General features: G+C 37.8%; 1 protein-coding gene across 1 annotated transcript; it reads left to right on the forward strand.

Moving 5' to 3' along the window:
• The first annotated feature begins 651 nt into the window (after positions 1–651).
• Positions 652–3,624, forward strand: LOC121990030 (beta-eudesmol synthase-like). The gene is made up of 7 exons (XM_042544296.1): positions 652–780; positions 945–1,203; positions 1,668–2,040; positions 2,366–2,584; positions 2,786–2,921; positions 3,006–3,254; positions 3,331–3,624. The coding sequence occupies exons 1-7, from the start codon at positions 652–654 to the stop codon at positions 3,622–3,624; spliced, it is 1,659 nt and encodes a 552-aa protein (XP_042400230.1).
• The last annotated feature ends 24,062 nt before the right edge of the window (positions 3,625–27,686 follow it).

A 27,686-nucleotide genomic window follows, 5' to 3' on the forward strand; every position in this document is an offset into this window, starting at 1 on the left:
TCTGTCCGACACTTTAGACCGAGTAATCATATATAACAAGACTTGCCCCTGACTTGTTATATATGCTAGGATCTGGAAGTCCGACTGAATCTCATCTTGGCCGGTTGTATATTAGGAGATATTATTGTCTTTGTTGTGCGCTAAGAGAATACTTCTGGAGGATGGGGAGCTAAGACTCGTTTTCCTGGCCGAAATTAGGGTAACTCAGGTTTATCTTGTATATCTTAGCATCAAGTGGAGCGATAAGTCCTCCCAGTCCGGCCGGCTATTAGGGTCAGATGACCGTATATAGAAAGATTTATACTTGAAGAATGGGGAGCTGAGTCCCTTAAGTATGACCAGCTACTAGGTTGGTTGACTTTATCCTGAGAGTCATAGCGTTGAGTAAGGAGTTGAGTCTTGATTAGAATAATCCGTTCAGATACATCTATTCTGACTCTATAACTCCAACGGCATCCTGACTTTAATCACTGCTTCATTTAACTATGACCGCCATATCACCTCATGACCTTAACTTTAACCGTTACATCACCTCTGACCCCTCTTATACTATACCATGTCAAATACAATATATAATTTTAACCATATATGTTCATCTGAAATTATAAATAGCAAGAGAAAGGAAGCTAAAGAGCACAACTTATAATTAAGATGGAGAAGCAACCAGTGACTCATGTACTGATCAGTGATGATCAAGGGATTGTTCGTAAGTCAACAAAATATCATCCAAGCGTTTGGGGTGATTATTTCATCCAAAACTCGTCTCTCAATCTATTAGAGGTATTTTATCAACTTCTTGCATTTATATATTAAGTATTCCTCACTAAGTCTTTACAATTTGAGGTCTTATTATTAGTAGAGACATATATTAGTTTGCTAGGTTCAAATAGCTTGTGATTAAATGGATATTTTTGAATGTATATCTAATAATTTTGATTATGTAGGAGTCCACTCAAAGGATGATAAAGAGAGTGGAAGAATTGAAAGTGCAAATAAAGAACATGTTCAAGGAGACTGATGATGTAGTGCAGCTTATGAATTTGATTGATTCAGTTGAGATTCTTGGACTAGATTACCATTTTGAGAATGAAATAAATGAAGCAATAAGATTGATCTATCAAGTTGATGGCAAGAGCTACGGGATTTACGAAACTTCTCTAAGATTTCGATTGCTTAGGCAACATGGATATTATGTAAATGCAGGTAATGCTAAAAATAAGTTAAAATTATTAGACTATACTATATACTTATATTGTTATTTGTAAAATGGAGGGAAAATAAAATTTAAAATTTAAATTATATATAAATGTATTTTTTTACACATTTCGTGATAAACAATAAATATTTCTACTATATCTTAAGAAGTTGATTGATTTTTATTATTGCAATATATTTTGATATTGAATTCTAATTAATTAAGTTTACATATTTATCCTAATAAAAGAATGATGAAACAAGAGGTGTCAATGTATTCCTTTTGGTAAAGACTAAATTGTTACCAACCTTTAGGTTTAAAATTTGTTTTAATTAAGATGAAAATCTGCTTTCATATATGTATTATTACAAAAAGAAAGAGGATAAAACTAGTTAAATAGTTTGCTATACTATATTACTATTATAATTACTTTTATGAATACATATTATTGATGGCTTGTCCACTCTTGTAGATACTTTTAACAATTTCAAAGATGAGAATGGAAGCTTTATATCTGCGTTGAATGGAGATGCCAAAGGACTACTAAGCTTATATAATGCGTCTTACCTTGGAACACATGGAGAGACCATACTTGATGAAGCCATGTCTTTTACAAAATCTCAACTTATATCCTTATTGAGTGAACTTGAACAATCTTTAGCAACACAGGTCACTCTTTTCCTTGAGATACCACAATATCGAAGAATTAAATTTCTCTTAGCAAGAAAATATATTCTTATTTATCAAGAAGATGCCATGCGAGATGACGCCATATTAGAACTTGCAAAGTTGAATTTCAATTTACTTCAATCTCTTCATCGAGATGAACTGAAGAAAATTTCAATGTAAGTAAATTTAAATGATTTTTAGAAAAAAAAATCTAGTGTTTGAATACACACCAACATTATAATCATTATATTTGCTTAAATATCTATTTGTAAATATAGTTAGGCATTTGGAAGGAATTTAAAAATAAGTAATTTGTAGTTAATAGAAATTTTTGAGTACTTATTATTTACATGAATTTTAATTTTCATAGATTATGTTAATTGGTTACTTCTATTTTCTAATTATAAGTATTTTGCATTTTATTTGTATTTGTGACTTAAACTAATTGTTTTACTTCTTTTTGTATACTTTTTTTTTCTTCCTATTATGGCATATTTCAAGATGGTGGAATGATTTAGCACTTGCTAAATCTCTAAATTTTACTCGTGATCGAGTTGTGGAATGTTATTATTGGATTCTTGCTATGTATTTTGAGCCTCAATATTCTCGTGCACGAGTGATTTGTTCCAAAGTGATTTCTCTTCTCTCAATTATGGATGATATCTATGATAACTATGGCACATTGGAAGAGTGTACACTGTTAACTGAGGCAATCAAAAGGTTAGTTTTTCATATATCAAAATTCTAATAGTTTCTTATTTCCTTTTATAATGTTGTTGTATTGTTTGTACACCTAAAGGACTAAAATGTTGTAAAACTAATCCTACTTAAAATGTAAAAAATAGTGTAAATGATAATTTACCATATTGATTCTTTTGTGAATACCATGATCACGTGTTTGCTCATATTTCATTACATTAGGTGGAATCATCAAGCTGTTGATTGTTTACCAGAATACCTGAAAGACTATTATCTCAAGCTATTAAAGACTTGTGAAGAATTTGAAGAAGAGTTGGAACTCAATGAGAAGTACCGTGTGCTATATCTTCAATATGAAGTAAGTTGATAGGAAAGCTATAATGTCTTATGTGATCTTTAAACTTATGTACTAAGTTTGTTTTCCCATGGTTTACATATATAGATGAAGGCCCAAGTGATATCTTATCTTGAAGAAGCTAAGTGGGGTATCGAGCGACATGTACCATCACTTGATGAGCACTTGCATAATTCGTTAATCTCCTCTGGATGTTCTATAATCTCTTGTGCCTCTTTTGTTGGTATGGGAGAAATGGCAACAAAAGAAGTATTCGAGTGGCATTCTAGTTTTCCCAAGGCCATAGAAGCTTGCTGTGTAATTGGTAGACTCTTGAATGATATAAGATCACATGAGGTATTCATTTTAGACACTTCTTTTTGTAAAATAGTTTAGCAACAATTTTTGACAATTCCACTTAAAAAAATTTTAGCTGGAGCAAGGGAGAGATCATGTCGCCTCTACAGTGGAAAGTTACATGAAAGAGCATGACACAAATGCCAAAGTTGCATGCAATAAACTGCGAGAGATAGTGGAGAAAGCATGGAAGGATCTAAACAACGAAAGTCTCAATCTAACAAAAGTACCTCGGCCTATTTTTGAAAGAGTACTCAACTTCTCAAGATCAATGGAAGAAATATATAGGTACATTGATATGTACACCAATTCTGACACTACGATGAAAGATAATGTGTCTTTGCTGTTGATTGAACCTCTTCCCATATAAGAGTGTGACTTCTGCAATAAATCATAATAGGCAACTATTATAGTGTGAGGATGCTCAATACTCCATCATTGTATGAATAAAGTAAACTCATAGTTGGATGTTTCATGAAAAAGTTATTGATATGTATTGATATCTTATGTATGTTTTTTTCTTAATAAAATATGCACTTTTGGTTTGGAGATGTTAACAAAATTTCTAATTAACCTCAGTCACTATTTTTTTTGCAGACCAGTTAAAAGAATTATTAATATGAACTAAACTATGCTATGCCATTCTTATCCTATTGATTACAAAATTGATTCATGTTATGTCTTTCTTAACCTATTGATTTCTTTACCATGAACATTTTAGCATAAGGCATTTGGGATAGAATGTTGTAATGGATTAATCCATAAGATATTTGTAGTTTTGATCACTTTAGAAATATCATTTAATCAATCATTATAAAGCCTTTTTGGTTAGAAATACCAAGGAAATGATCACCCATGCCAACTAAGAAAGACTTTGGCACAAGCTAATCGTTCGACAACTTAAATGATCACATCTTTGAGACATAGTATTTGGTATGAGTAGGAGAAGATAAACACTCAATCTCATCTATGAATCAGGTTTTGTTAACAAAGGGCCTTAATTCAATTCTTGTAGTAAAAATACAACAAAGAAAACATCCTGTGTAGAGAAATTTGAAGTATTTCCTTAGCTTCTAATACGCTTTGTTATATCTTAAACAAATCATATATTACAAAGAGATTAACTCTTTTTTTGGAACTTGATCCTGTCCGAAAATTATGAAGATAGCAAGCTAGGGATGTGGTTGCCACGTTGACTGGATATAGACTCCGTTCTACTTTGCAATACAAGAGACGTTAGTGTCGAGCCAGGGAAGGGGTCTCCAGCGCTGGCCCTCCGATGCTCAAGTCAGTTACCGGAAAGGGGAAAAAGATGGAGCAACAGTAGACACAAGTATGAATAGTGAATAATGTGTACCTCTGCCGGTGTATGGACGGACCCCTTTTATATAGTGTCTTGGTGTGCGACGTGCGCACTTCTCTCGAGATGTGGGCACGTTCTCCAATTGATCGTGGACACGTTCTCCAATTTATCCTATGAAAGGACATGTCAAGAAAGTGTCTCTGACGTTATACCTTAATAGGACATGTATATCCCTTATAAGACAGTAGAACCATCCGTCGTACGATCCGCCCGTTGACCATATCTTGTGTCAGTGACGCTATCTCCCTGAAGGATATGTCAGTGATCCATCAGCTCAACTGAGCGAGACAGCCTCTCGGCTAAGTACTCCTCCGCTCGGCCGAACTCGGCTACTATTCCGCATGACGACAGGTCTCGATAGTTTATTTCCGCCCGACCGGACTAGCGCTCTAGTCATCCGCACGCTCCTCTACTTTGTGACAACCGTCTGATGATATTGGCTAAACGGGCACTTCACTTGGACAGACCCTTTGCCGATCGGGCAATACATGCCTCATTAGCCACTCCTGGAGAGATCTGCTTGGCCCCTCAGTGTCCGGCCCTTTTTCGTTGACCTCCTTGATTTTGACCTCCACATTGGCTGCTACCTTCGTCGTTTGATCAGCACTTAGTGGGTCTTGTTGGGGATCTTGTGGCCAACTAGAAGGGGGTTGAATAGACGTTGCCCCCAATTTATCGCTTCCTATAATGGTTAGCTTGCACAGCAAAAATACAAACTAATATAGCTAAAGACAATAATGTTGGGGATCGGTGGCTGGCTTGAAGGGGGGTTGGATAGATGACACCCCCAAATAATCGCTTCCTACACGATTGTTAGCTTGCGCAGCGAAAATACAAACAAAATAAATAGAAAGCTAAAGACTAAAGGAAAGAAACAAGCAAACCGCTAACATGTTGTTTAACGTGGTTCGGAGATTAGGGCTCCTACTCCACGGCTGTCTGTAAGGTGGACGATCCTGATCCGTCAGTGGATTAGCCCTCGGCAAGCTCCGGCTATCTCAAGTAGCTCCTTGTGGGTGGAGAAACCTCACCACAACACTCACAAACACTTGAGAACAAGTAGACTACTAATTAGGGTTTACCACCACTAATTTCGTCAACTATAACCAAGCTCCCAAGCTTTGGTTATATAGGTCGCAGGTTGAAAACCCCGCCTACCAGTCGACTGCCAAAACATGCAGTCGACTGCCCTCTGTGGAAATTCGACCGTTGCATCCCAACGGCTCGATACCAGTCGACTGCTCCACACTGACCGAATGAACAGAAGCATGTTGTTCGCTCCCAGTTGATTGCATGGTCGACTGCACCAGTCGACTGCTACAGTAACGCTACAATACTGCTACAGTAATGCTACAGTAAAACCCTAAAACTAGGATTTTACTCTGAGTACAATCTCTCGTGCACTCGTACCCTCACCCTTATAACTCACTTGACGCTTCTTTGCAGCCTTAACCTCTTGCCTTCAAGCCTACTTCCTTTGGCTCTCATCCCTCAGATGCATTCAAGCCCGCGGCTCATCCCCAATGCCAGCCTTCGCGTATGCCTAGAAGTGGCTTCCCTCGGCCCATGTCCTCGCTGTCTTGTCCACGGTCCCTCGGATGCTCCATCCTTCACCGAACCCGAAGCCATCAACCTGAGTCACATGTGTATCCTGCAAACCTGCACAGCTCAAATACACATATCAAATACAAGGGTGAACCTAACTTAAACCCTTTGCCCAAACACCAAAACACATGGTCGCACGGATCATTGGGATTGCTCCAACAATCTCCCCCTTTTTGATGTTTGGCAATACGTTTAAGATAGGAAAAACAAATAGCAAATAAATATGCTAAAAACAATGGACTTACGTTGCCAAGGCTACACACTTGGACTTACACTGCCGAATGGGCTTACGATGCCAATGCTACACACTTGGACTTACACTGCCGAATGAACTTATGTTGCCAAGGCTACACACTTGGACTTACACTGCCGAATCAAAAACAATGCAACATGCAATTGAACCTATCCCAAGGCTCCCCATTGAGTTAGGAATTTTCCACAAGGCTTTTTAAGAACCTATCCCAAGGCTCCCCCTACACCTATGCGCCCCATTGAGCTAGGAATTTTCCACAAAGCTTTTTAAGAATCTATCCCAAGGCTCCCCCTACACCTATGCTCCCCATTGAGCTAGGAATTTTCCTACAGGGATTTTTAAGAACCTATCCCAAGGCTCCCCCTACACCTATGCTCCCCAATGAGCTAGGAATTTCCAACAGGGATATTTAAGAACCTATCACAAGGCTCCCCCTACGCAAAGACACTAAGGTTTTCCCAACTAAACCTTACTTCTCCTCCTTTGCGTAGCATCCAAAAAGTTCTCCAACAATATCCCAATTGTTGAAAACTTGTCATCTAAATTGACCCTAAACTCATGTATTAATTTCCCATGGATTTCATACACTTGTACGAGTTGACTTGGTCAAAATCCAGTGCTGAAAATAATTTCAGATTGGTATCAGATGACTGCAAGATGTACCAATCGACTACCCTTACTAAAACAAGCTTACAGAAACATTTAGTGCTCAAAAATACTGTTACCAATTGACTACTAACTGTACCAGTCGACTGGTACACTATTCATGCAAAAACCAACCTTTTCTGGCCAACTTCATAAATGTGCCAGAAATTCCACAGACCTCCAAAAATTTTCAAATTTTGTGGAGAGGTCTATTTTATCAATGTCTACTTGAGAAAAATATATATATAAATATATTTATCACAAATCCCAAGATTGACACAAAACACAAAACTATCTAAAAATTTAATTGAACCTTGACATAAAGTCCTAGTTTTGGCTTCCTCTTGATGTATTTACTCATACTTACCCATAATGCATCCCTAGCATTGGTTTATATGGCATCTATATATCCAAAATCAATTATCATGCTATATAACTCCAATGTCATATTTCTAAGCATGAAACATAAACTAATTGTGCCAAATCCCTAAGTTTGAGACTCAAGTCCGTCTCCAAATCACTTGACACATTCCATGGCTTGTTTAGACTCCCAAGTAAAAACCACCTGAGATCCATTGGCCATGGACCCCAATTTGACTCTTAGAGCTCTCCCTAGAGCTCTTAACCTTAGTCACCTCCCTAGGTGACTCATCCACAATAGCTAGGCCACATTGGTGCACCTTTGGTGACACTTGACCTACAAACCTAACCTTCTTAACCTTGGACACCTTGTCCTTGGTTAATTTAACCTTACCATTAAATGGATTTCCCTTGCCATTTATTGGCTTCTCCTTGCTATAATCATATGCAACCCTAGCATATGACTTTCCTTTAGCATTGGAGACACTAGATCGATATCCCAACCCGATCTATTATTGTTGGGTCTTTGGCTACCCAACACCATACCTAAACCCTTAGATCCAACATTAAATTTTTCTAGATTTTTCTCCAACTTTTCAAGTTTTGCCTTCAAAACTTGATTTTCCCTTTCTAGGTTCCTAAACCTAGAGTCAACATGTCCACCATGGACATTTCTAAACTTATCCATTTTGTTGGATCGAAAAGAATTTAGATATCTCTACAATTACATGATATTGTCCACTTTGGGCATAAGCCCTCATGGTTTTGCTCTTGGGCTCTACCCAAAAGGCCTCATGCCAATGAAGATATCTTTCTTTTATAAACCCATGATCTTTCCCATGTGTTTTCAATGTGGGACTATGTTTGCAACCTTGCAACCCCAACAATCCCCCCCTCAAACAAAGGACCACAGGCTTCCCACGTCCAATCATCGACCCACCAGGTCTTCCTGCCCCTCGGTCCACCCGACCTATTAGGACTTCCTTGCCTAGTCGTAACTAGGACTTCCTTGCCTAGTCGCAACTAGGACTTCCTGCCTAATGTCTAGTCCTCTTGATCCGAACATAGGAGCCCCCACTTCCTTTATTCGAGGTCAATATTGTACCCACATGGCTTAATTAGACCATAGCTCTTGTGCACAGTCGACGGTTAAACCTTCTTACAGTCCGAGCTCTGATACCAATTGTTAGATCGAAAAGAATTTAGATATCTCTACAATGACATGAAATTGTCCACTTTGGGTCTAGGCCCTCTTAGCTTTGCTCTTGGGCTCTCCCCAAAAGGCCTCATGCCAATGGAGATATCTTTCTCTTATAAACCCATGATCTTTCCCATGTGTTTTCAATGTGGGACTATGTTTACAACCTTGCAACCCCAACATATTTTTCTAGGCATATGTCTCCCTTTCTTAGGATTAATGCCTTGGATCTCCTTAGGTCTACCATTTCTAGAGTTATCATGAATTGGTCTCCTAGGGTTTTTATCTACTTTTACCCTATTTCTATCATGATATCTAAATCTGAAGTTATGCATGGGTAAATAATAAGAATTATTTATAACATGCATGGAGGAGTTTAAATTTGAATTAAACTTTAAGTTAGGATATACCTCCCTTACCCTTGAAGCTCCCCCTTGACTCGAGCTCCTCCTCTTCTTCTTCTCCCATTTCTTTAATTGCGCCAACTTTTTGATTTTTTTTTCTTCTTTGGGCATTTGGTGTGGTAATAACCCCACTCACCACACGTGAAGCACACTATGTGCCATTTCTTCTTCTTCTTCTTATTGGCACCATCATTCCTACAATCCACATTAGTGTTCAAATTAACTTGAGTGGGTTTAGGAGTTACCTTCTTATCCATTGGACATCTACTCTTGTAATATCCCTTTTCATTGCACCCGAAGCACACAATGTGGTCCTATGACTTTGCTTCGGTGGAGGTGCTCACTAGGTTGACTTCTTCCAAGATTTCTTCTTCATTTGTCTTGGGCTCTTCTTCAGCCCCTCGAGGATGTAGATGCTACCTCATCTTCCTCATCCACACTTGTGGATGGCCTTTCTTCATCCTTCTCCTCCTCGGAAGTTGAGCATGAATCAACTTCCGGTTGCTCCACCTCCTCTCCTTGAGCAATTGAATCCATTTCCTTGGGCTCTTCTTCTTCTTGTGTAGGCATAGGTTCTTCCCATTGAACCTTCTTTATCTTGCTCCATAAATCGTGGGCATTCTCATATTTACCTACACGGCTCATCACGTCATTGAGTAAAATATCAATAAAAATAGATATTACCTTATCATTTGCTTTTGATTGTGAGGTTTGCTCCTCCGTCCAATGACGCGGTTGGAGTCTCTTCCCTTTCTTGCCCTTCGAGACTTCGAATGTCTCTTTGACCACCATCATGGTGTCCCAATCTGTGTCGAAGAAGACCTCCATCTTCATCATCTAATATATAATGTCCCATAAGCCTCCGCCTTCAAACTTCGGCGGTTCTATCAAACCGACCATCTTCTTGTAGTTGCTCTTCTCTAAGGTTAGTCCGGTGAAGTGCGACCTTGGCTCTGATACCACTTGTTGGGGATCGGTGGCTGGCTTGAAGAGGGGTTGGATAGACGACACCCCCAAATAATCGCTTCCTACACGATTGTTAGCCTGCACAGTGGAAAATACAAACAAAATAAATAGAAAGCTAAAGACTAAAGGAAAGAAACAAGCAAACAGCTAACACATTGTTTAACGTGGTTTAGAGATTAGGGCTCCTACTCCACGGCTGTTCGTAAGGTGGACGATCCTGATCCGTCAGTGGATTAGCCCCTGACAAGCTCTGGCTATCCAAGTAGCTCCTTGTGGGTGGAGAAACCTCACCACAACACTCACAAACACTTGAGAACAAGTAGACTACTAATTAGGGTTTACCACCACTAATTTCGTCAACTATAACCAAGCTCCCAAGATTTGGTTATATAGGCCGCGGGTTGAAAACCCCGCCTACTAGTCGACTGCCAAAACATGCAGTCGACTGCCCTCTGTGGAAATTCGACTGTTACATCCCAATGACTCGATACCAGTCGACTGCTAAAACTAGCAGTCGACTGCTCCACACTGACCGAACGAACAGAAGCATTCTGTTCACTCTCAGTCGATAGCACGGTCGACTGCTAAAACATGCAGTCCACTGCTACAGTAACACTACAATAAAACCCTAAAACTAGGATTTTACTCAGAGTACAATCTCTCGTGCACTCGTACCCTCACCCTTATGACTCACTTGACGCTTCTTTGCAGTCTTAACCTCTTGCCTTCAAGCCTACTTCCTTTGGCTCTCATCCCTCAGATGCATTCAAGCCCGCGGCTCATCCCCAATGCCATCCTTCGCGTATGCCTAGAAGTGGCTTCCCTCGGCCCTTGTCCTCGCTGCCTTGTCCACGGTCCCTCGGATGCTCCATCCTTCACCGGATCTGAAGTCATCAACCTGAGTCACATGTGTATCCTGCAAACCTGCACAACTTAAATACACATACCAAATATAAGGGTGAACCTAACTTAAACCCTTTGCCCAAACACCAAAACACATGGTCGCACGGACCATTGGGATTGCTCCAACAAATAAAAGAAAGCAAACCTCTAACACGTTTCCTTTAACGTTGTTCGGAGATTAGGGCTCCGACTCCACGACTGTCCGTAAGATAGATGATCCTAGATCCTTCAGTGGATTAGCCCCCAAAAAACTCCGACTATCTCAAGTCTCCTTGTGGGTGGAGAAACCTCACCATAACACTTACCAAGACCTCTTGGATTACACAAGCACTTGAGAACTAGTTGACTACTAATTAGGTTTAACCAAGTCTAATTTCGTCACCTTGGTCAGCCATCCCAAGCTTCTGTTGGTTGCTACACCTGGATTCCGTTCTATTTTCCTTGTATAAAAATTTGTACAAGCACAGAACTTAATCTAACTACCCATGTTCTCTACTGAAGTTAAACTTAGATTGCAAAGGATGCTTAACATTATTAATCCAAGTTGCTCTTCAGAAGTTAAACTTGGATTGGAAACGATGCTTAACATTTTTACTCCAAGTTTAACCGATGTGATCTTCCTAAGTTAAACTATATTACAAAAGTTGATTAAATATCAATTTCAAAGATTGGCTTCCAGGTTAAACATGGCGAGGCACTAGGCCTTCTTGGTTATGGGATCATCCACCACTTTCTAGACAAAGTCATTGAAAGAAATTGGATATTTAACTTCTTACAGTAACCCTAGGTTTAACTACAGAGACCACAATAGAAACACAAGATCAAAACGTAAAATCGAAATACAAAATCGATAGCACGAAATCGAAACATAAAATCGCTAGCCTCTTGTGTTGGTGTTTCAGAATCCATGCAAAGAAGACTAACTAATTAATTCGAAGCGGACACCATTAATTAGATATACCTTTCTTTGTAGCTAAAGACCTCTTGATCTTCTATTGTATTCCTCTCCTCCTCTTGGACATTGTGTGGGCAACGATCTACCAAGATGGAATCCACCTGAACCACTTCTTCTCCTCCAAGACTCTCGAACCACCAAGGGATGCCAAAATAGGAAACTTTCTTCCTCTTCTTCTCCTCCAAGCAACCGGCTACCAAGTGCTTCTCCTCTTTTTCTTCTTCCTCTCCAAGCAACCGGCCACAAGGACTTTTTAATCCTTGATACCACCGGCCCTAAGGAAGCAAAAGAGGAGATAAGTGGGGTGCCGGCCTAAGAGAAAGGGAGAAAGGAAGGGGTCGGCCACACTAAGGAAAAGAGAGAAGGCTTAAGGTTGTATCACCTCATGAGGCACCCTCTCCTTCTCTTTTATAATCCTTGGTCATGGCAAAAAAAAAAAGTTTTAAACATAATTAAAACTTCCTTATTTGTGGCCTCCCCTTAAACAAGGAAATTTTAACAACAATTAAAATATCTCTTTTCTAAATTTTCTATTGTACTTGGCAATAAAGGAAAGTTTTAAAATTAATCTCTCTCTTATAAAACATGTAGACAACTACAAAAAGGAAATATTAATTAAAACTTCTCTTTTAAAATCATGGTTACAAAAAAGGAAAGTTTTATAAAAAAATTAAAATCTCTCTTTTAAACATTATAGATAACTACAAATAAGGAAGGATTTAAATAAAATTAAAATCTCTCTTTAATCTTTTGTAGATAGCTATAAAAGGAAAGATTTTAAAATTTTAAAACTCTCTTTTAAAATCATGAGGATAGATATAAAAGGAAATTTTTAAAATTAAAATTTCTCTTTTAAATCCCTTCATGAATGGCTGCAAAAGGAAAGATTTTAAAAAATAAAATCTCCCTTTAGTTCTAGTGGTGTGGCTAGCCCCATGCTTGGACACCAAGCATGGTTTGGCCGGCCACCTCTTGGGCTCCAAGTTGATGCTTGGTCGGCCCCCTTGCTCCAAGCAAGAATGTGTCCGACCCATTACTTGGGTAAGAAGTGGACTTGGTGGATACAAGACTTAATAGAGGCTACAACAGGGACCGAGAGAAGAAATTGGTTTTGGTCTCCCGATGAGCTTGAGCTTCCTGTGTTCGCCTGTGAACACCCAACTCAAGTTCAACAATAATAACTCATACCACTAAAGAGTTATTATTGAACTACTACACCAATCCCATATTATATTATGAGCTCCTTTTTATTAAGAGTGCATTAATCTCCCTGTGTTTAAGATATCGAATGTTCATTAATCAAATGAGTTACTGACACCCACTTAATTAACATCTAGCTCCAAGAGTAGTACCACTCAACTTCATTGTCATGATGGACTAGGTTCACCTGCAGGGTTTACATGACAATCCTTATGAGCTCCTCAAGGAGACATCATCAACCTAGATTACTAGGACACAATTTCCTTCTATAATTAACAACACGCCATATAAATAATATTATTTCTCAACTTATCAGGCCTATTGATCCAACTGAATAAATCTCACCCATTGATAAATTAAAGAAATAAATACTAAGCATATGTGCTTGTTATTATATCGGGATTAAGAGCACATACTTCCATAATAATAGAGGTCCTGTTCTTTTATGCAGTCAGTATAAAAGAACAACCTCAAATGATCCTGCTCAATACACTCATAGTGTACTAGTGTAATTTTATAGTCAAGATAAATTAATACCAAATTACACTACAGCCATTCTAATGGTTTGTCCTAATCTATCTTGGTTATGAGCTACTATTTATAATTTATAAGGAACTGATAACATGATCTTCTGTGTGACACCACACACCATGTTATCTACAATATAAATTAAATGAGCAACTGCATTTTACTAAATGCAGACATTTGACCAATGTGAATCTTATTTCAAAATAAATGTTCATACAAAAAGCTAGGCTTTTAGTATACATCCTAACAATCTCCCACTTATACTAAATGACTATGCTGCCATATTTGTTGTCATACATCTGATTCTCATTCCCTCAACATGCCCATCTAAAGCTTTCGCCTGAAGGGCCTAAGTGAAAGGATCCAGGTTATCTGCTAATGCAATCTTGATGACAACAACTTCTACTCATTTTATGATGTCTTATATCAGGTGGTGCTTGTGCTTAATGTGTTTACTTGCCTTATGGGTTTGTGGTTCCTTCGAGTTTGCTACTGCACCACTATTATCACGATAAATTATGATAATTTTGGGCAAACCAGGAATCACATCTAAGTCCAACAAGAAGTTTCTGAGCCATACAACTTCTTTGGTTGCCTCAGAGGCTACTCAGCTTCTATGGTGGAGTCCAAAATGTATTTCTACTTAACACTCCTCCATATTATGGCTTCACCTCCCAAAGTAAACACATACCCCGAGGTAGACTTACTATTGTCCCTATCTGATTGGAAGTCAGAATCCATGTAACCCACAGGGAGTAAATCATCTGTCTGGTAAACCAGCATATAATCTCTAGTCCTTCTTAGGTACTTCAATATATGCTTTACGGCAGTCCAATGTCCTTATCCTGGGTTACTTTGATATCTGCTAACCATGCTCACGGCAAAATAGATATCTGATCTCGTACATAGCATTACATACATTAGGCTCCCTACAGCCGGAGCATAAGGAACTTCCTTCATGTCCTCTATCTCCTTTGATATCTTAGAACACATCCCTTTAGATAAAGATACTCCATGCCGAAAAGGTAAGAAATCTTTCTTGGAGTTTTGCATGCTAAAACGAGCTAGGATAGTATCGATGTATGAAGCTTGTGTTGATGCGGGAAGCATCCGACGATCGAACTCGTGTTTTGATAATGGAAAAGGATTCAAAGTTAAGGTGTTTTGTAATCTAACAAGTCTGCTTGAGTATTTCAGGAAAATCCTAGCTGCGGTTAGGCAAAGGGAAAACCCTAGGGGGTGGTAACCCTAGGTCATAGGGGGTGGTAACCCTATGCGGAAAGTCTTGGCAGGTCGATGGCTTCAGGCAAAAGTCCTAGGGGGTGGTAACCCTAGGTGGAAAGTCCTGGTGTCGCGAACCAGGTGAAAGACTAGACTAGCCGGGAAGCGGATGTCCAGCAGAAAGTCCGGAAGCGTCGAATGCAGAGCAAAAGTCCAGTCGATCTGGAGGATCGCACTAGTAACAGGTAAATCTCCTGAGTGGAGTAGGTGAGGACGCGTTCCCCGTAGAGGGAACAGTAGGCGTCGGGTCAACCTAGGGTTTCCGGACGGAAATCCGAAGTCAGACCCGGACAGTCCGGAGACTGTCATAATATTCTTTATCATATTCATGCTGCTGTTTATTCTAACTTTGTGTTGCAGGATATTGTTTGGGACTAACATGTCTTGCAGGTACAAAATAATGAAGTTTTCCCTCGGATGAACAGTGTCCGAGGCGCCTCCATGGAGCTTAGAGGCGCCTCGGGTGCAAAGCTGGAGCTGGCTGCGAAGCACCCATGGAGGCGCCTTGAAGGAGGTATAAGGCGCCTTGGAAGGCGCCTTGGATAGGGCATAAGGCGCCTTATGCAGATGAACTTCGACCAGTTCAAGCTTGATCCACGCGGAGGACTCGGCAGCATGGAGGCGCCTTGAACAGCCTTCAAGGCACCCTGAACACCCTTTATAAGGGGGTTTCGAGCAGCACCTTAATCAATCAAGTTCCAGGCTTTCTGTCTTCAACGTGCTACTAACAAGATCATTTCAAAGTGCTGCTGCAACATTCCGACGACCCGGAGCTCTGCTTTCTTCTTCTTTAGTTGTCGGTATAAAGTTGTTCTAATACTTTCTTTGTAATTAGTTTGTAATTCTTATCGAGCTTATAGTTGTTGCCCACGGAAAGCGATCAAGGATCACGGGCCTTCGAGTAGGAGTCGCCTTAGGCTCCGAACGAAGTAATTCCTTGTGTCTCTGTGTTTGATTGTTTTTATTCCGCTGCTTATTACTCTGTTAGTTTCTCGTACGATTTACGGATTCGAAAAACGAAATAGCCGCGAGCGCTATTCACCCCCCCTCTAGCGCTTTCTCGATCCAACAATTGGTATCAGAGCGGGGTTGTTTTGAATTGGTGCAACCACCATTCAAAATATTTTTTTTCGTGGTATTTTTTGTTTTTCTTTCAGAGTCAATTAGAAATTAGCTAAGTAGCTAAAATTCTAATTCTTTTCAAAATCGGTGTTGCTCAAAGTTGGTCAAAACCACTTGAGCTCGTTTTTTTTCTTCTTCCCGCATTACTAATCCAAGACTCAGTCTTGGAACAGATCTTCTTGTTTTTTGTTTTTACAAGATTTATATGACCCAACAAGAAGGATATAGCACTGTTCATCCCCCACTATTTTCCAGAGAAGACTTCAGATATTGGAAGGGGTGAATGGAGATATATTTGAAGATCCAGTTCGACACCTGGATGATAGTCAAGATGGGACTACGACTACCAACTGATACAGACGGCAAGCCTACATCCTGCGAGAACTGGGAGCCAGACCTTATCAAAAAGGTGGAAGCCGACGCCAAAGCCACCTGCACCCTCCAGTGCGGTCTTACCAAGGAGGAGCTCAACATAGTCGGTCCGTTTTCTTCCGCAAAGGAGCTCTGGGAGAAACTGATCGAACTCTACGATGGCACTTCCGACACTAAGGTAAGTAAAAGGGATCTTTTACTTAATAAATTGTATAACTTAAAAATGCAGGAAAATGAGATGGCGAGCCAGTTATACACTCAAATTCAAGATATCCTTAACTCCCTTCACGGAATCGGGCAGAAGGTAGAAAATAGGGATATAATAAGGTATGCTCTTAATTCGTTTCTAAGGAGTACATTGTGGGCATGAATGGTAGATGCCTACAAAGTCTCCAAGGATTTGTCTTCTTTAAAGTTAGATGAATTATTTAATGAATTTGAACTTCATGAACAAACTAATTCACAGCCATCCGAGAAAGGTGTAGCTTTGCTTGCAGGTACCAGTAGAATGCGCGAACTGAGATCCCGGCGAAAAATCGAACCGGAATCAGAAGACGAACCTGACTCAGAAGATGAAGAAGATGAACTGATCAGCAAACTCGTGAACCTCGTGAAGAAGCTTTACAAGAAGAAGAAGGGTTTCAACAAGAAAGACCTGAAGAAGGCAGTTCAATCCAAGGAGACCCAACCGAGTCCGAAATTAAAGTTTGAAGTTACCTGCTACGGGTGCAACCAGAAGGGGCATATCAAAGCCAGCTGCCCCAACCAAAAGGAAGCCAAAAAGCAAAGAAGAAAGAAGGCCCTGAAGGCAACTTGGGACAAATCTTCTTCGGAGGACGACGACGACGAACTCGATCAGACGAGCTTACTCGTATTGATGGCCCGGGACCAGATCGTCGAATCCGAGAGCGAGAGCGAGAGCGAGTCAGAGGCCGAGTCCGAGCGAAGCCACGGATCCGTATCCATTTCCGAAGGGCCAGAATCCACTGTAAGTATTCCTAGACTTAACAATTTAGTCAATTATTTATTACGCAAGTTAGCCAAGTCGAACCTTAAAATAAAGTCACTTCTAAAGGAAGTAGCCGTCCTTAAAGAAATGACTAACATTAAATCCATACCTGATCAAGTTCAGACTGAAAATTCTACTCATGTTCAAAAACTTGAGGAAGAAAATTCAAGTTTGAAAAATTAGGTTAAGGATTTAAAAAATACGTAAGAATGGTTTTATTTGGGCTCCAAGAATCTTGACCTAATTCTTGGGACACAAAGAGCCGTTTACAATAGACCTGGGCTAGGATATAAATCGAAATAGAAATATAAATCTTATTTATCCTTAATAAACAAATCAAATAGTAAATCAGTCCAAGCATGGGTCCCCAAGTCCAAATTGGTCAATCAAGTTGGACTTGGTCAATACTGGGTCCCGAAGGATCAAATACACTACCTCGATAGACCATATCGAGGCTATGATCCAGGGGGAGCAAAAAGAAAAACGATCTTAATAAAACAAAATTAAAAAATCAAAAATCAAATTAAAAATTCAAAAATCAAAATCAAATAAATTAAAAATTCGAAATTAAAATTCAAAATTCAAAAATCAAAATTCAAATTAAAAATTCGAAATTTAAATATTAATTCGAAATTCAAATATTAATTCAAAATTCAAAATTTAAATTCAAAATTCAAAAATCAAAATCAAATAAATTAAAAATTCGAAATTTAAATTCAAAATTCAAAAATCAAATCAAAATTCGAAATTTAAATTCAAAAATCAGAAATTAAAACTCGAATTTAAATTCAAATTCAAAAAACAAATAAATCAGAATTCGAAAAATAAACTTAAAAACAAAATTCAAAAATCAAAATCAAATAAATTAAAAATTCGAAATTTAAATTCAAAATTCAAAAATCAAAATCATAAATTAAAAATTCGAAATTTAAATTAAAAAATCAGAATTCGAATTCAAAATTCAAAAATCAGAAATCAAAACTCAAATTTAAATTCAAAATTCAAAAAACAAATAAATCAAAATTTGAAAATAAATAAAAAAAAAAACCAACATTCAAATTAAAAATTCAAAATTAAAATCAAATAAAAGATAGATGGAGGATCCAGAATAGCTGGCACTCCCAACTGAACTATCCGACAGGGTAACTGAACTTAATCTACCCGAAATTGGTAAAACAAGAGTAGATTATCCGGCAGGGTAATTAAGGTTAGATCAAAACAGGCCAGGTTTAACTTGACCCACAGTACTGGTGAAATTTTTGGATGATAGTACGTTAGGGAAGCTTGGGCATTGCATGTCTAGGAAGATATGGCTTCGACCTGGTGCATTTGGCCAAGTGGAACTGACCGAAACTACCCTTAAATGGATCCTAACTAGTTAGACCAAGGTTTAGTATTAAATTCAATGGGTAGGACTATTTGGAAAACCTCGAAGGCATGGTTACTTTAATGAGTTCCTTGTGACTCACCATAGCCCAGAAGTTTATCCAAGAATGCTTACTTGTTGAACCCAAAGCTAAACCTGAATCTAACACAAAGTTAAACCAGACCTTTAAATTCAACCATAATTCATCTCACAACAATTATAGGGTTCCCTGATTGAAAATTTAGATCGGGTAAGATGACTAAGTAATTAACTTTAAAATTATTTTCAAAATTAATTTATTTTCAAAAATTAATTAACTTTAAAATTATTTTCAAAAAGTAATTAACTTTAACATTCTGTTCAAATTTAATTAACTTTAAAACTATTTTCAAAAATTAATTAACTTTAAAATTATTTTCAAAATTAATCAACTTTAAGATTATTTTCAAAAATTAATTAACTTTAAAATTTTTTTCAAAATTAATTAACTTTAAAAATCCTTTTCAAAATTAATTAACTTTAAAATTCTTTTCAAAATTAATTAACTTTAAAACTATTTAACTTTAAATTTCTTTTCAAAAATTAATTAACTTTAAAATGCTTTTCAAGTTAAAATCCTTTTCAAAATTAATTAACTTTAAAATTATTTTCAAAAATTAATTAACTTTAAAATTATCTTCAAAAATTAATTAACTTTTAAACTATTTTCAAAAATTAATTAACTTTAAAATTATTTTCAAAATTAATTAACTTTAAAACTATTTTCAAAAATTAATTAACTTTTAATTCTTTTCAAAATTAATTAACTTTAAAATTCTTTTCAAACTTAATTAACTTTAAAACTATTTAACTTTAAAATTCTTTTCAAAAATTATTTAACTTTAAAATTCTTTTCAAAATTAATTAACTTTAAAATTCTTTTCAAACTTAATTAACTTTAAAACTATTTAACTTTAAAATTCTTTTCAAAATTAATTAACTTTAAAATTCTTTTCAAAATTAATGAACTTTAAGATTATTTTCAAAAATTAATTAACTTTAAAATTCTTTTCAAAGTTAATTAACTTTAAAAATCCTTTTCAAAAATAATTAACTTTAAAATTATTTTCAAAAATTAATTAACTTTAAAATTATTTTAAAAAATTAATTAACTTTAAAACTATCTTCAAAAATTAATTAACTTTAAAATTATTTTCAAAAATTAATTAACTTTAAAATTATTTTCAAAAATTAATTAACTTAAAATTATTTTAAAACTTAAAACTTAATTATTTTAAAATTCAATTTCAAAATTATTTTAGAATTCGATTTTAGAACTTAATTTCAAAATTTCAAAATGATTCTAAAACTTAATTTCAAACCTATTTCAAAATTGTTTTAAAACTTATTAATTAACTTATTTTTCAAAATTAATTTAATTAAAATTATTCTTCACAAATTAACTTAAAATTTTCCAAAACTTAATTAACCTAAATTATGTAAAATATGTTGACTTAAAACTAATTCAAAAAAAAAAATCGTGGCACTTGAATGAAGGCGCCTCCCTCACGAGGGAGGCGCCCTCAACAGCGGCGGGAAATTTCCCGCCGCCTACTTAAGGCGCCTTAAGGAACCCCTTAAGGCGCCTCTAAAGGCGCCCTAAAAAGCCCTTAAGGTGCCTTAACCATTCCCTTTTGCCACGAACAGAAGCATTTCCTTCTGTTCGTGTTCGTGTTCTTGTTATGCCAAAAGCCAACTTCATCCTATTCTTCCCAACCAAGGCGCCTTCTACCCATCTCTTCCTCCTTCAATCCTAGCTATGCCTCCAAGGTATAATCTAAACTCATCTTAATCATTTATTTCCTAAATTCTTTGCTAGTTTTTCTATTTTTGTCAACAATAGGAAGCGTCATATTGTGGATACCACACAAGCTAGGGCCCCTTCCACGGATCCTAGATTCCCCTCGGAACAGCATAGGATAGATTTCGCTAGGTTCACCTTTGAGTCAATTAAACCTAGATATATTAGTCGGGAATTTTTGTCCCAATACTGTCAACCCACTATCCAGATGATAAACCACTATCATCTAGATAAACTGGTTGATTGTACCACTACAGTCAACCAAGATCTGTGTGCCCAGTTCTATCACAACCTTGAAAAGGTTGATGATAGAACCTATTCCACCAGAGTTGGTGGTACTAATCTTCAGCTTACACCCTCCCTACTTCGCACCAACCTAGAGCTTAGGGAGTCCCAGTGTACATTCTTATGTTACCCGAGTAGGAACCTACCCTTTGGTGATCCCTATTCCCACATTACCTTAGATGATATCTATATGCACTTCTTTGGGGGAGAGAGACCCCTGGGCCTGACCGAGTTCAGATCCACTCTTCTTCGTGTTCAGGATTATACTATGTACAGAGTCCTGACAGCTTGCATACTACCCATCTCATCTCGAGACGTCTCGAAGATGCGACCGTCCCACTCGTTCTTTCTATATGCCCTCAGTCAGCGCCTAGATATAGACATAGCCCTCCATTTGTTTCATAACATTGTTCTTGCTCTAGTACAGTTACATCTGGAGTGATTCATATGCCTAACTGCCATATCCTGTGTAACGCCCACCCTTCTTACCCAAGGGCGGCGCTACGTTCTTATACTACTTACGTACATATTTTACTATAACAGCGGAAGAATAAAAACTTTAAAGAATTTAATTAAGCATAATATCACATATTCTGATTTGTGCATAATGTGCATATATTGAACTTATAACTAAAAATATTAATTTGTCCGAATCGTCCTAGCCGAGCCACCACCACACACATCACTATCTGCTCCTCCTGCTGCTCCGTTGTTCATCCAGCTTTCTCTTTTATCTGCGGTATAAGGAAAGTAAGCTATGAGCACTCATGGCTCAGTAAGTTCCTTTCCTACTCACTAAAACCGAGAATCATCGTATATCAAGAATGGATCAACATATCATCGTCTCAACTAATCATAACATAACATATCATTCAAACATATCATGCATATTTCTTATTCACATATCATTTCATAGAAGCATGAATATCATATCATAAAACAAATAAATCACAAGCATAAGACATACAAGGGCATCATATTCATATAATATCACATGACATTATATCATATCATCATATAATTCAAGCACATATGAATGTAGGCAATGCATCGTGAATTTGAAAACTTATACTTAATAGTACTTGAAATTAATATCATCATCATTTGGGATCCTGGTTTGTACCACATACATAATGCGTAGGTCCATGGTAGCAAGTCTTGAGCCCTACCATGCATACATACTAGGCCCGAGTCTTACTCCATCGACCTAGGGCACTCAAAGGCCCATTACTGACGAGGCCCGAGTCTTACTCCATCGACCCCGGGGCGTTTACGGAGCCCACCCTTGGTACAAACCATAAAAATAACTTATCATGCATAACTATCATATCATGTCCTTAACAATCTTTCATGCATTTATTCTTTTTTTCATTTCTTTTCATTATGTATAGCATTTTCTATGCTATCACATATCATAACATAACTTCTTTTCTTTTCATTATGTATAGCATTTTCTATGCTATAACACATCATGGCATATTTCATAATATAACCTCATTATGCATATCATTTCGTAACTAAAGCAATCATGCATTCTAACTTATTATCATATCATTTTCATACAGCATGGCATAGACATATTTAATTTTTGTTCTAGGGTTTCTAGGGCATCTATCCCTTCATGGCCGAACACATAATGATTCATTTAGGTCATACAAACATGTATTACATTCACACATTATCAAGTTTTCATAAGAAGTACTTTTAACCCCTTAGGTTTCATTTCCAAGGCCTCTAGGTCCTTTAAACCTTACTTGGCCGAAATTCATAGAATATAAACTTCCTTTAAGTGGCCTAAAGCATGGGAAACCTAAGTAAATTTCATAGCAAGATTTACTAAGAACATCATACACAAAGTTGGATCATAAACAAGCTAGGACTCTTGTGATCTTACATGTCATAAATCATGTAACTAATTTTCTACATTCCAATTAAACATGAGAGCATTAATCATCTTTCATAACATAATATCACAGAGGTCATTGAGCATATTAGAATTTAATTTAAGCTTCTCTAAACCATCACCTTACCATGGCCGAAATATTAAGAGTAAGGTTCATGAGTTTCTTTCAACATACAAGTATACAACTCTTAAGAACTTTATATCATGTCATATAAGCATAGTTATTTTAAATTCAAGGTCCTCCTAACCCTAAATTCTTTCTTGGCCGAAACATGAGAGTGGGGTTCTTTTGGTTCCAATCAACTTCCGAGCAAGAAAACCATAGGAAGGTCCTTAGCATTTCATAGAGGGAACCTTGCACTAGTTTGATTAGACAATAATTTTCCTAACCTATTTACAATATTTTTGATTGAAATTCTAGGGTTACATACACCTCTGATCATGCATCATATATGTATAAAAACATAGGGGAAAACTTTCTTTCAAGGCATAGAAAAAGAATCCGAAAATCACATGAAAGCCTTGTACCGCAGGTGAGGAGAAGCTTACCTTCTTTGCTTAAGTTTCCTAGAGTTGAGAACTTGCTTGTGGACCTTTCTTCCTTGCTTGCTTTGCTCGGCACCAATGGAGGAAGAAGTGGCTAGGTCTTTTGGTGGAGAGGAGGAGGAAGAAGAGGAGGCTTCTTCCTCTTGTGTTGCTCGGCAACAAAAAGAAAGAAAGAAGGGGGAGAGTTGTTGCTCTCGGCAACAAGAGGAAAGAGGGAGGGAGAGTGCTCGGCACAAATGGAGGAGAGGAGGAGAGTGAGTTGAGGATGAAGCCCCCCCCCCCTCCATGCCTATTTATACTAAAGTGATGAGAGGAAAACTTGACTTGATTCATCCTCCTCATTTACTTCTCCTCTTAATGAGAAAGAATATGCTAGAGAAATGCTTCTTGAGTTTCTCTCTTTTCTTTCTCTTAATTTCTCTCCTTTCTTTCCTTTAATTATAATTCCTTTCTCTTACAATAATCACTCCTATCACACTTGGTTAACACATGCATGCATCCACAAGAGAACCAAGGATCAAATCCTTCTCCTAACATATTTTTGTACAAAATAATTCATGTATATGCATTATGCATAAATATTTCATACATGCATATATAATATCTCATATTTCTTTTGTTTACATTAATTCCTTGCATTATAAATCATGTATAGAACTTTATATTCTCAACTTTATTTTCTTTCATAAAGTTTTTAATCATCTAAATCCTTCCCATCATAACATTCAACGTAGACTATCTACACATTCTTTTCATTACATTCGTACTCTCATTGCCCTTACTTTATCTAGGCTTTCTAGGGGTGTTACATCCTGACCCAGATATTCTCCAGCTCTAGGATAGACATCACCAGAGGGGTACTCATCCCGCTTACCATTTATGATGAGTTCGGTCAGCGTAGCCTTAGATTAGCGGGGGCAGAGGTCACTGCCGAGGGGATTCTGGCCTGGAAGGGCCGACAACCACCAGTTGCTGCCCCTGATGCTCCTGAGGCCGAGGACGCACCAGATGCGGATGAGGAGTGGCCTGATTTCTTGGCAGAGGACTTTTTCACAGATCCTTCCACCTCTACCGGACCCTCCTCCTCAACCGGGCCTTCATCTTTAGCACCACTCTTTGTCGAGGACAGACTCACTCGACTCGAGACCCAGACCACTCAGACGCGACGAGCTGTGCTAGATAGCCATCGTTTCCTTCGATCTATGCGATCCGAGATGGCTACTAGTTTCGCATCTCTCCGAGGCGAGATTCGGCGTCAGGGATAGCCTCAGTCGCCACCAGAGCAGCCTCTAGCCGATCCTCCAGCTGACGATCCACCTGCTTGATTCTATCCTTCAGACTGTCTGGACATGTCATTCACTTCTTGGATCTGCCTATCTTACTCATCTTTTGGAGTATCTTTTTGGATTGTATCTTGGAGTTGGTCATATGATGTTTAGCTGTCTTATATTTTATTGAGAACTTATGTGTTTTTTTAAAAATAACTTTTAAATTGGTTTAAAAATAAAAAATATATATGAATGTGTTTGGTAGAGTAGGTGTCTCGTCTTGTTTTTTTTTTTTCAAAATCTAGAAAAAATAGCTTTCAAAGTTCCAATTTATTAGATTTTTCAAAAGTTGGACTTAGCCTAAGCTTTCCCTTTAGAAATCATGTTCCCCTAGACTTAAGCCAAAGCATATCACAAACACCTAGGTATACCTTGATTGTGTTTGAAAGACATAGAACAATGTGAGATGCATAGGGTACAGCCTGGACTCAAGAATGCTTATATCTGTGCATCAATATGAGTCTGGGCGTTAAACACATAAGATACATCAATCAAGTCAAGTTTTCCAGCTCTAGTCAAAACTAACTGGATCAAATAGACTTAACTTGACTAACCATGTGAAAGCTGTTGCCCTGTAGGCAATCAGCAAGTAGCTAAAGGTTAGACAGTTGGTAAAGAATATTCAATTTTCTAGTTAAGCATGTTTGATCTTTAGGGCTCTGATACCTCTTAAAGTCAATCTATTGAACATGACTCATGCTTGGATTTAAGGACCAACTGACTTTGAATGAATAACCTAAACCAAATTTTTAGCTACATTACTCCCTCCTTGTCCTAAAATTTAAGTATTGTTTAAACTTAAGCTAAGTTTATTGTTAACCTAAGCTATAGTTTTCAAAATTCAATACTTGTAAAGAGCTAAGCTAAGTTCCAATCTTATTTTCAAAACCTGTAAAACTTAGCTCACTTTGAAATCTAACTTTGTAAATTCCTGCAAAGTTTTACAAAACTTAACTCATTGCCTTCAAAAATTAAAAAGCGACTTTAAAATTTTCTCCTAAGTAAAAATTATATTTTTACTATCTTTTTAAACTATCAAAAAGATCCACTTTCTAACAGTTTTATAATTTTAACTAAGTTTCCAAAGAGCTAACATCATCTTTTCACTTAGCTAAAAATAAGAAATGACAATTATAAAATTGTTAAGTGGTCTCAAAATCTAGTTAATCAAATACCTATTCTTGCTTATTTTTGATATATGGCAAAGGGGGAGAGTAGCAATTTCAAATTAATTGGAAAATTCAAATTTAAAATAATGAATATTAAAGGGAGAGTAACAGTTAAGGGGGAGCCTATATTTGGCGCTATACTTTAAATTCATAGGGTTTACTTTAGCAAATTTGCTTGTGTTAAATGTGTTCATCTATTCTTAGCAAATTTGCTTGTGTTAAATGTATTCATCTATTCATTTTTGATATCTGTTTACTTAACTTTGAATTTGAGTTGCCATAATAAAAAAGGGGGAGATTGTTGATGCGGGAAGCATTCGACGATCGAACTCGTGTTTTGATAATGGCAAAGGATTCAAAGTTAAGATGTTTTGTAATCTAACAAGTCTGCTTGAGTATTTCAGGAAAATCCTAGCTGCGGTTAGGCAAAAGGAAAACCCTAGGGGGTGGTAACCCTAGGTCATAGGGGGTGGTAACCCTATGCGGAAAGTCTTGGCAGGTCGATGGCTTCAAGCAAAAGTCCTAGGGGGTGGTAACCCTAGGTGGAAAGTCCTGGTGTCGCGAACCAGGTGAAAGACTGGACTAGCCGAGAAGCGGATGTCCAACAGAAAGTCCGGAAGCGTCGAGTGCTGAGCAAAAGTCCAGTCGATCTGGAGGATCGCACTAGCAACAGGTAAATCTCCTGAGTGGAGTAGGTGAGGACGCGTTCCCCGCAGAGGGAACAGTAGGCGTCGGGTCGACCTAGGGTTTCCGGACGGAAATCCGAAGTCAGACCCGGACAGTCCGGAGACTGTCATAATATTCTTTATCATATTCATGCTGCTGTTTATGCTAACTTTGTGTTGCAGGATATTGTTTGGGACTAACATGTCTTGCAGGTACAAAATAATGAAGTTTTCCCTCGGATGAACAGTGCGCCTCGGGTGCAAAGCTGGAGCTGGCTGCGAAGCACCCATGGAGGCGCCTTGAAGGAGGTATAAGGCACCTTGGAAGGCGCCTTGGATAGGGCATAAGGCGCCTTATGCAGATGAACTTCGACCAGTTCAAGCTTGATCCACGCGGAGGACTCGGCAGCATGGAGGTGCCTTGAATAGCCTTCAAGGCGCCCTGAACACCCTTTATAAGGGGGTTTCGAGCAGCACCTTAATTAATCAAGTTCCAGGCTTTCTGTCTTCAACGTGCTACTAACAAGATCATTCCGAAGTGCTGCTGCAACATTCCGACGAACCGGAGCTCTGCTTTCTTCTTCTTTAGTTGTCGGTATAAAGTTGTTCTAATACTTTCTTTGTAATTAGTTTGTAATTCTTATCGAGCTTATAGTTGTTGCCCACAGAAAGCGATCAAGGATCGCGGGCCTTCGAGTAGGAGTCGCCTTAGGCTCCGAACGAAGTAATTCCTCGTGTCTCTGTATTTGATTGTTTTTATTCCGCTGCTTATTACTCTGTTAGTTTCTCGTACGATTTACGGATTCGAAAAACGAAATAGCCGCGAGCGCTATTCACTCCCCCCCCCCTCTAGCGCTTTCTCGATCCAACAGCTTGGGATAAGGACAACATTCTTTTCTTGCGATCTCTTATTACTTTGATCCCAAGAATATGTCTACATTCTCCCAAGTCCTTCATATCAAACTACTTGGACAACCATACCCTTACGTGTGACAACACTTTGACATTGTTGCCAATGAGCAAAATGTCATCTACGTATAGTACAAGAAATACCACCACGTTTTTGTCACTCATTCAAACACTGAATGAATCCATAAGACTAGATAAGCTCCATTAAACCGGATGTTCCAAGATCTCAAAGCTTGCTTTAGTCCATAAATAGACTG

This window comes from Zingiber officinale, chromosome 6B (assembly GCF_018446385.1).
Source record: "Zingiber officinale cultivar Zhangliang chromosome 6B, Zo_v1.1, whole genome shotgun sequence".
Classification (NCBI taxonomy): domain Eukaryota; kingdom Viridiplantae; phylum Streptophyta; class Magnoliopsida; order Zingiberales; family Zingiberaceae; genus Zingiber; species Zingiber officinale.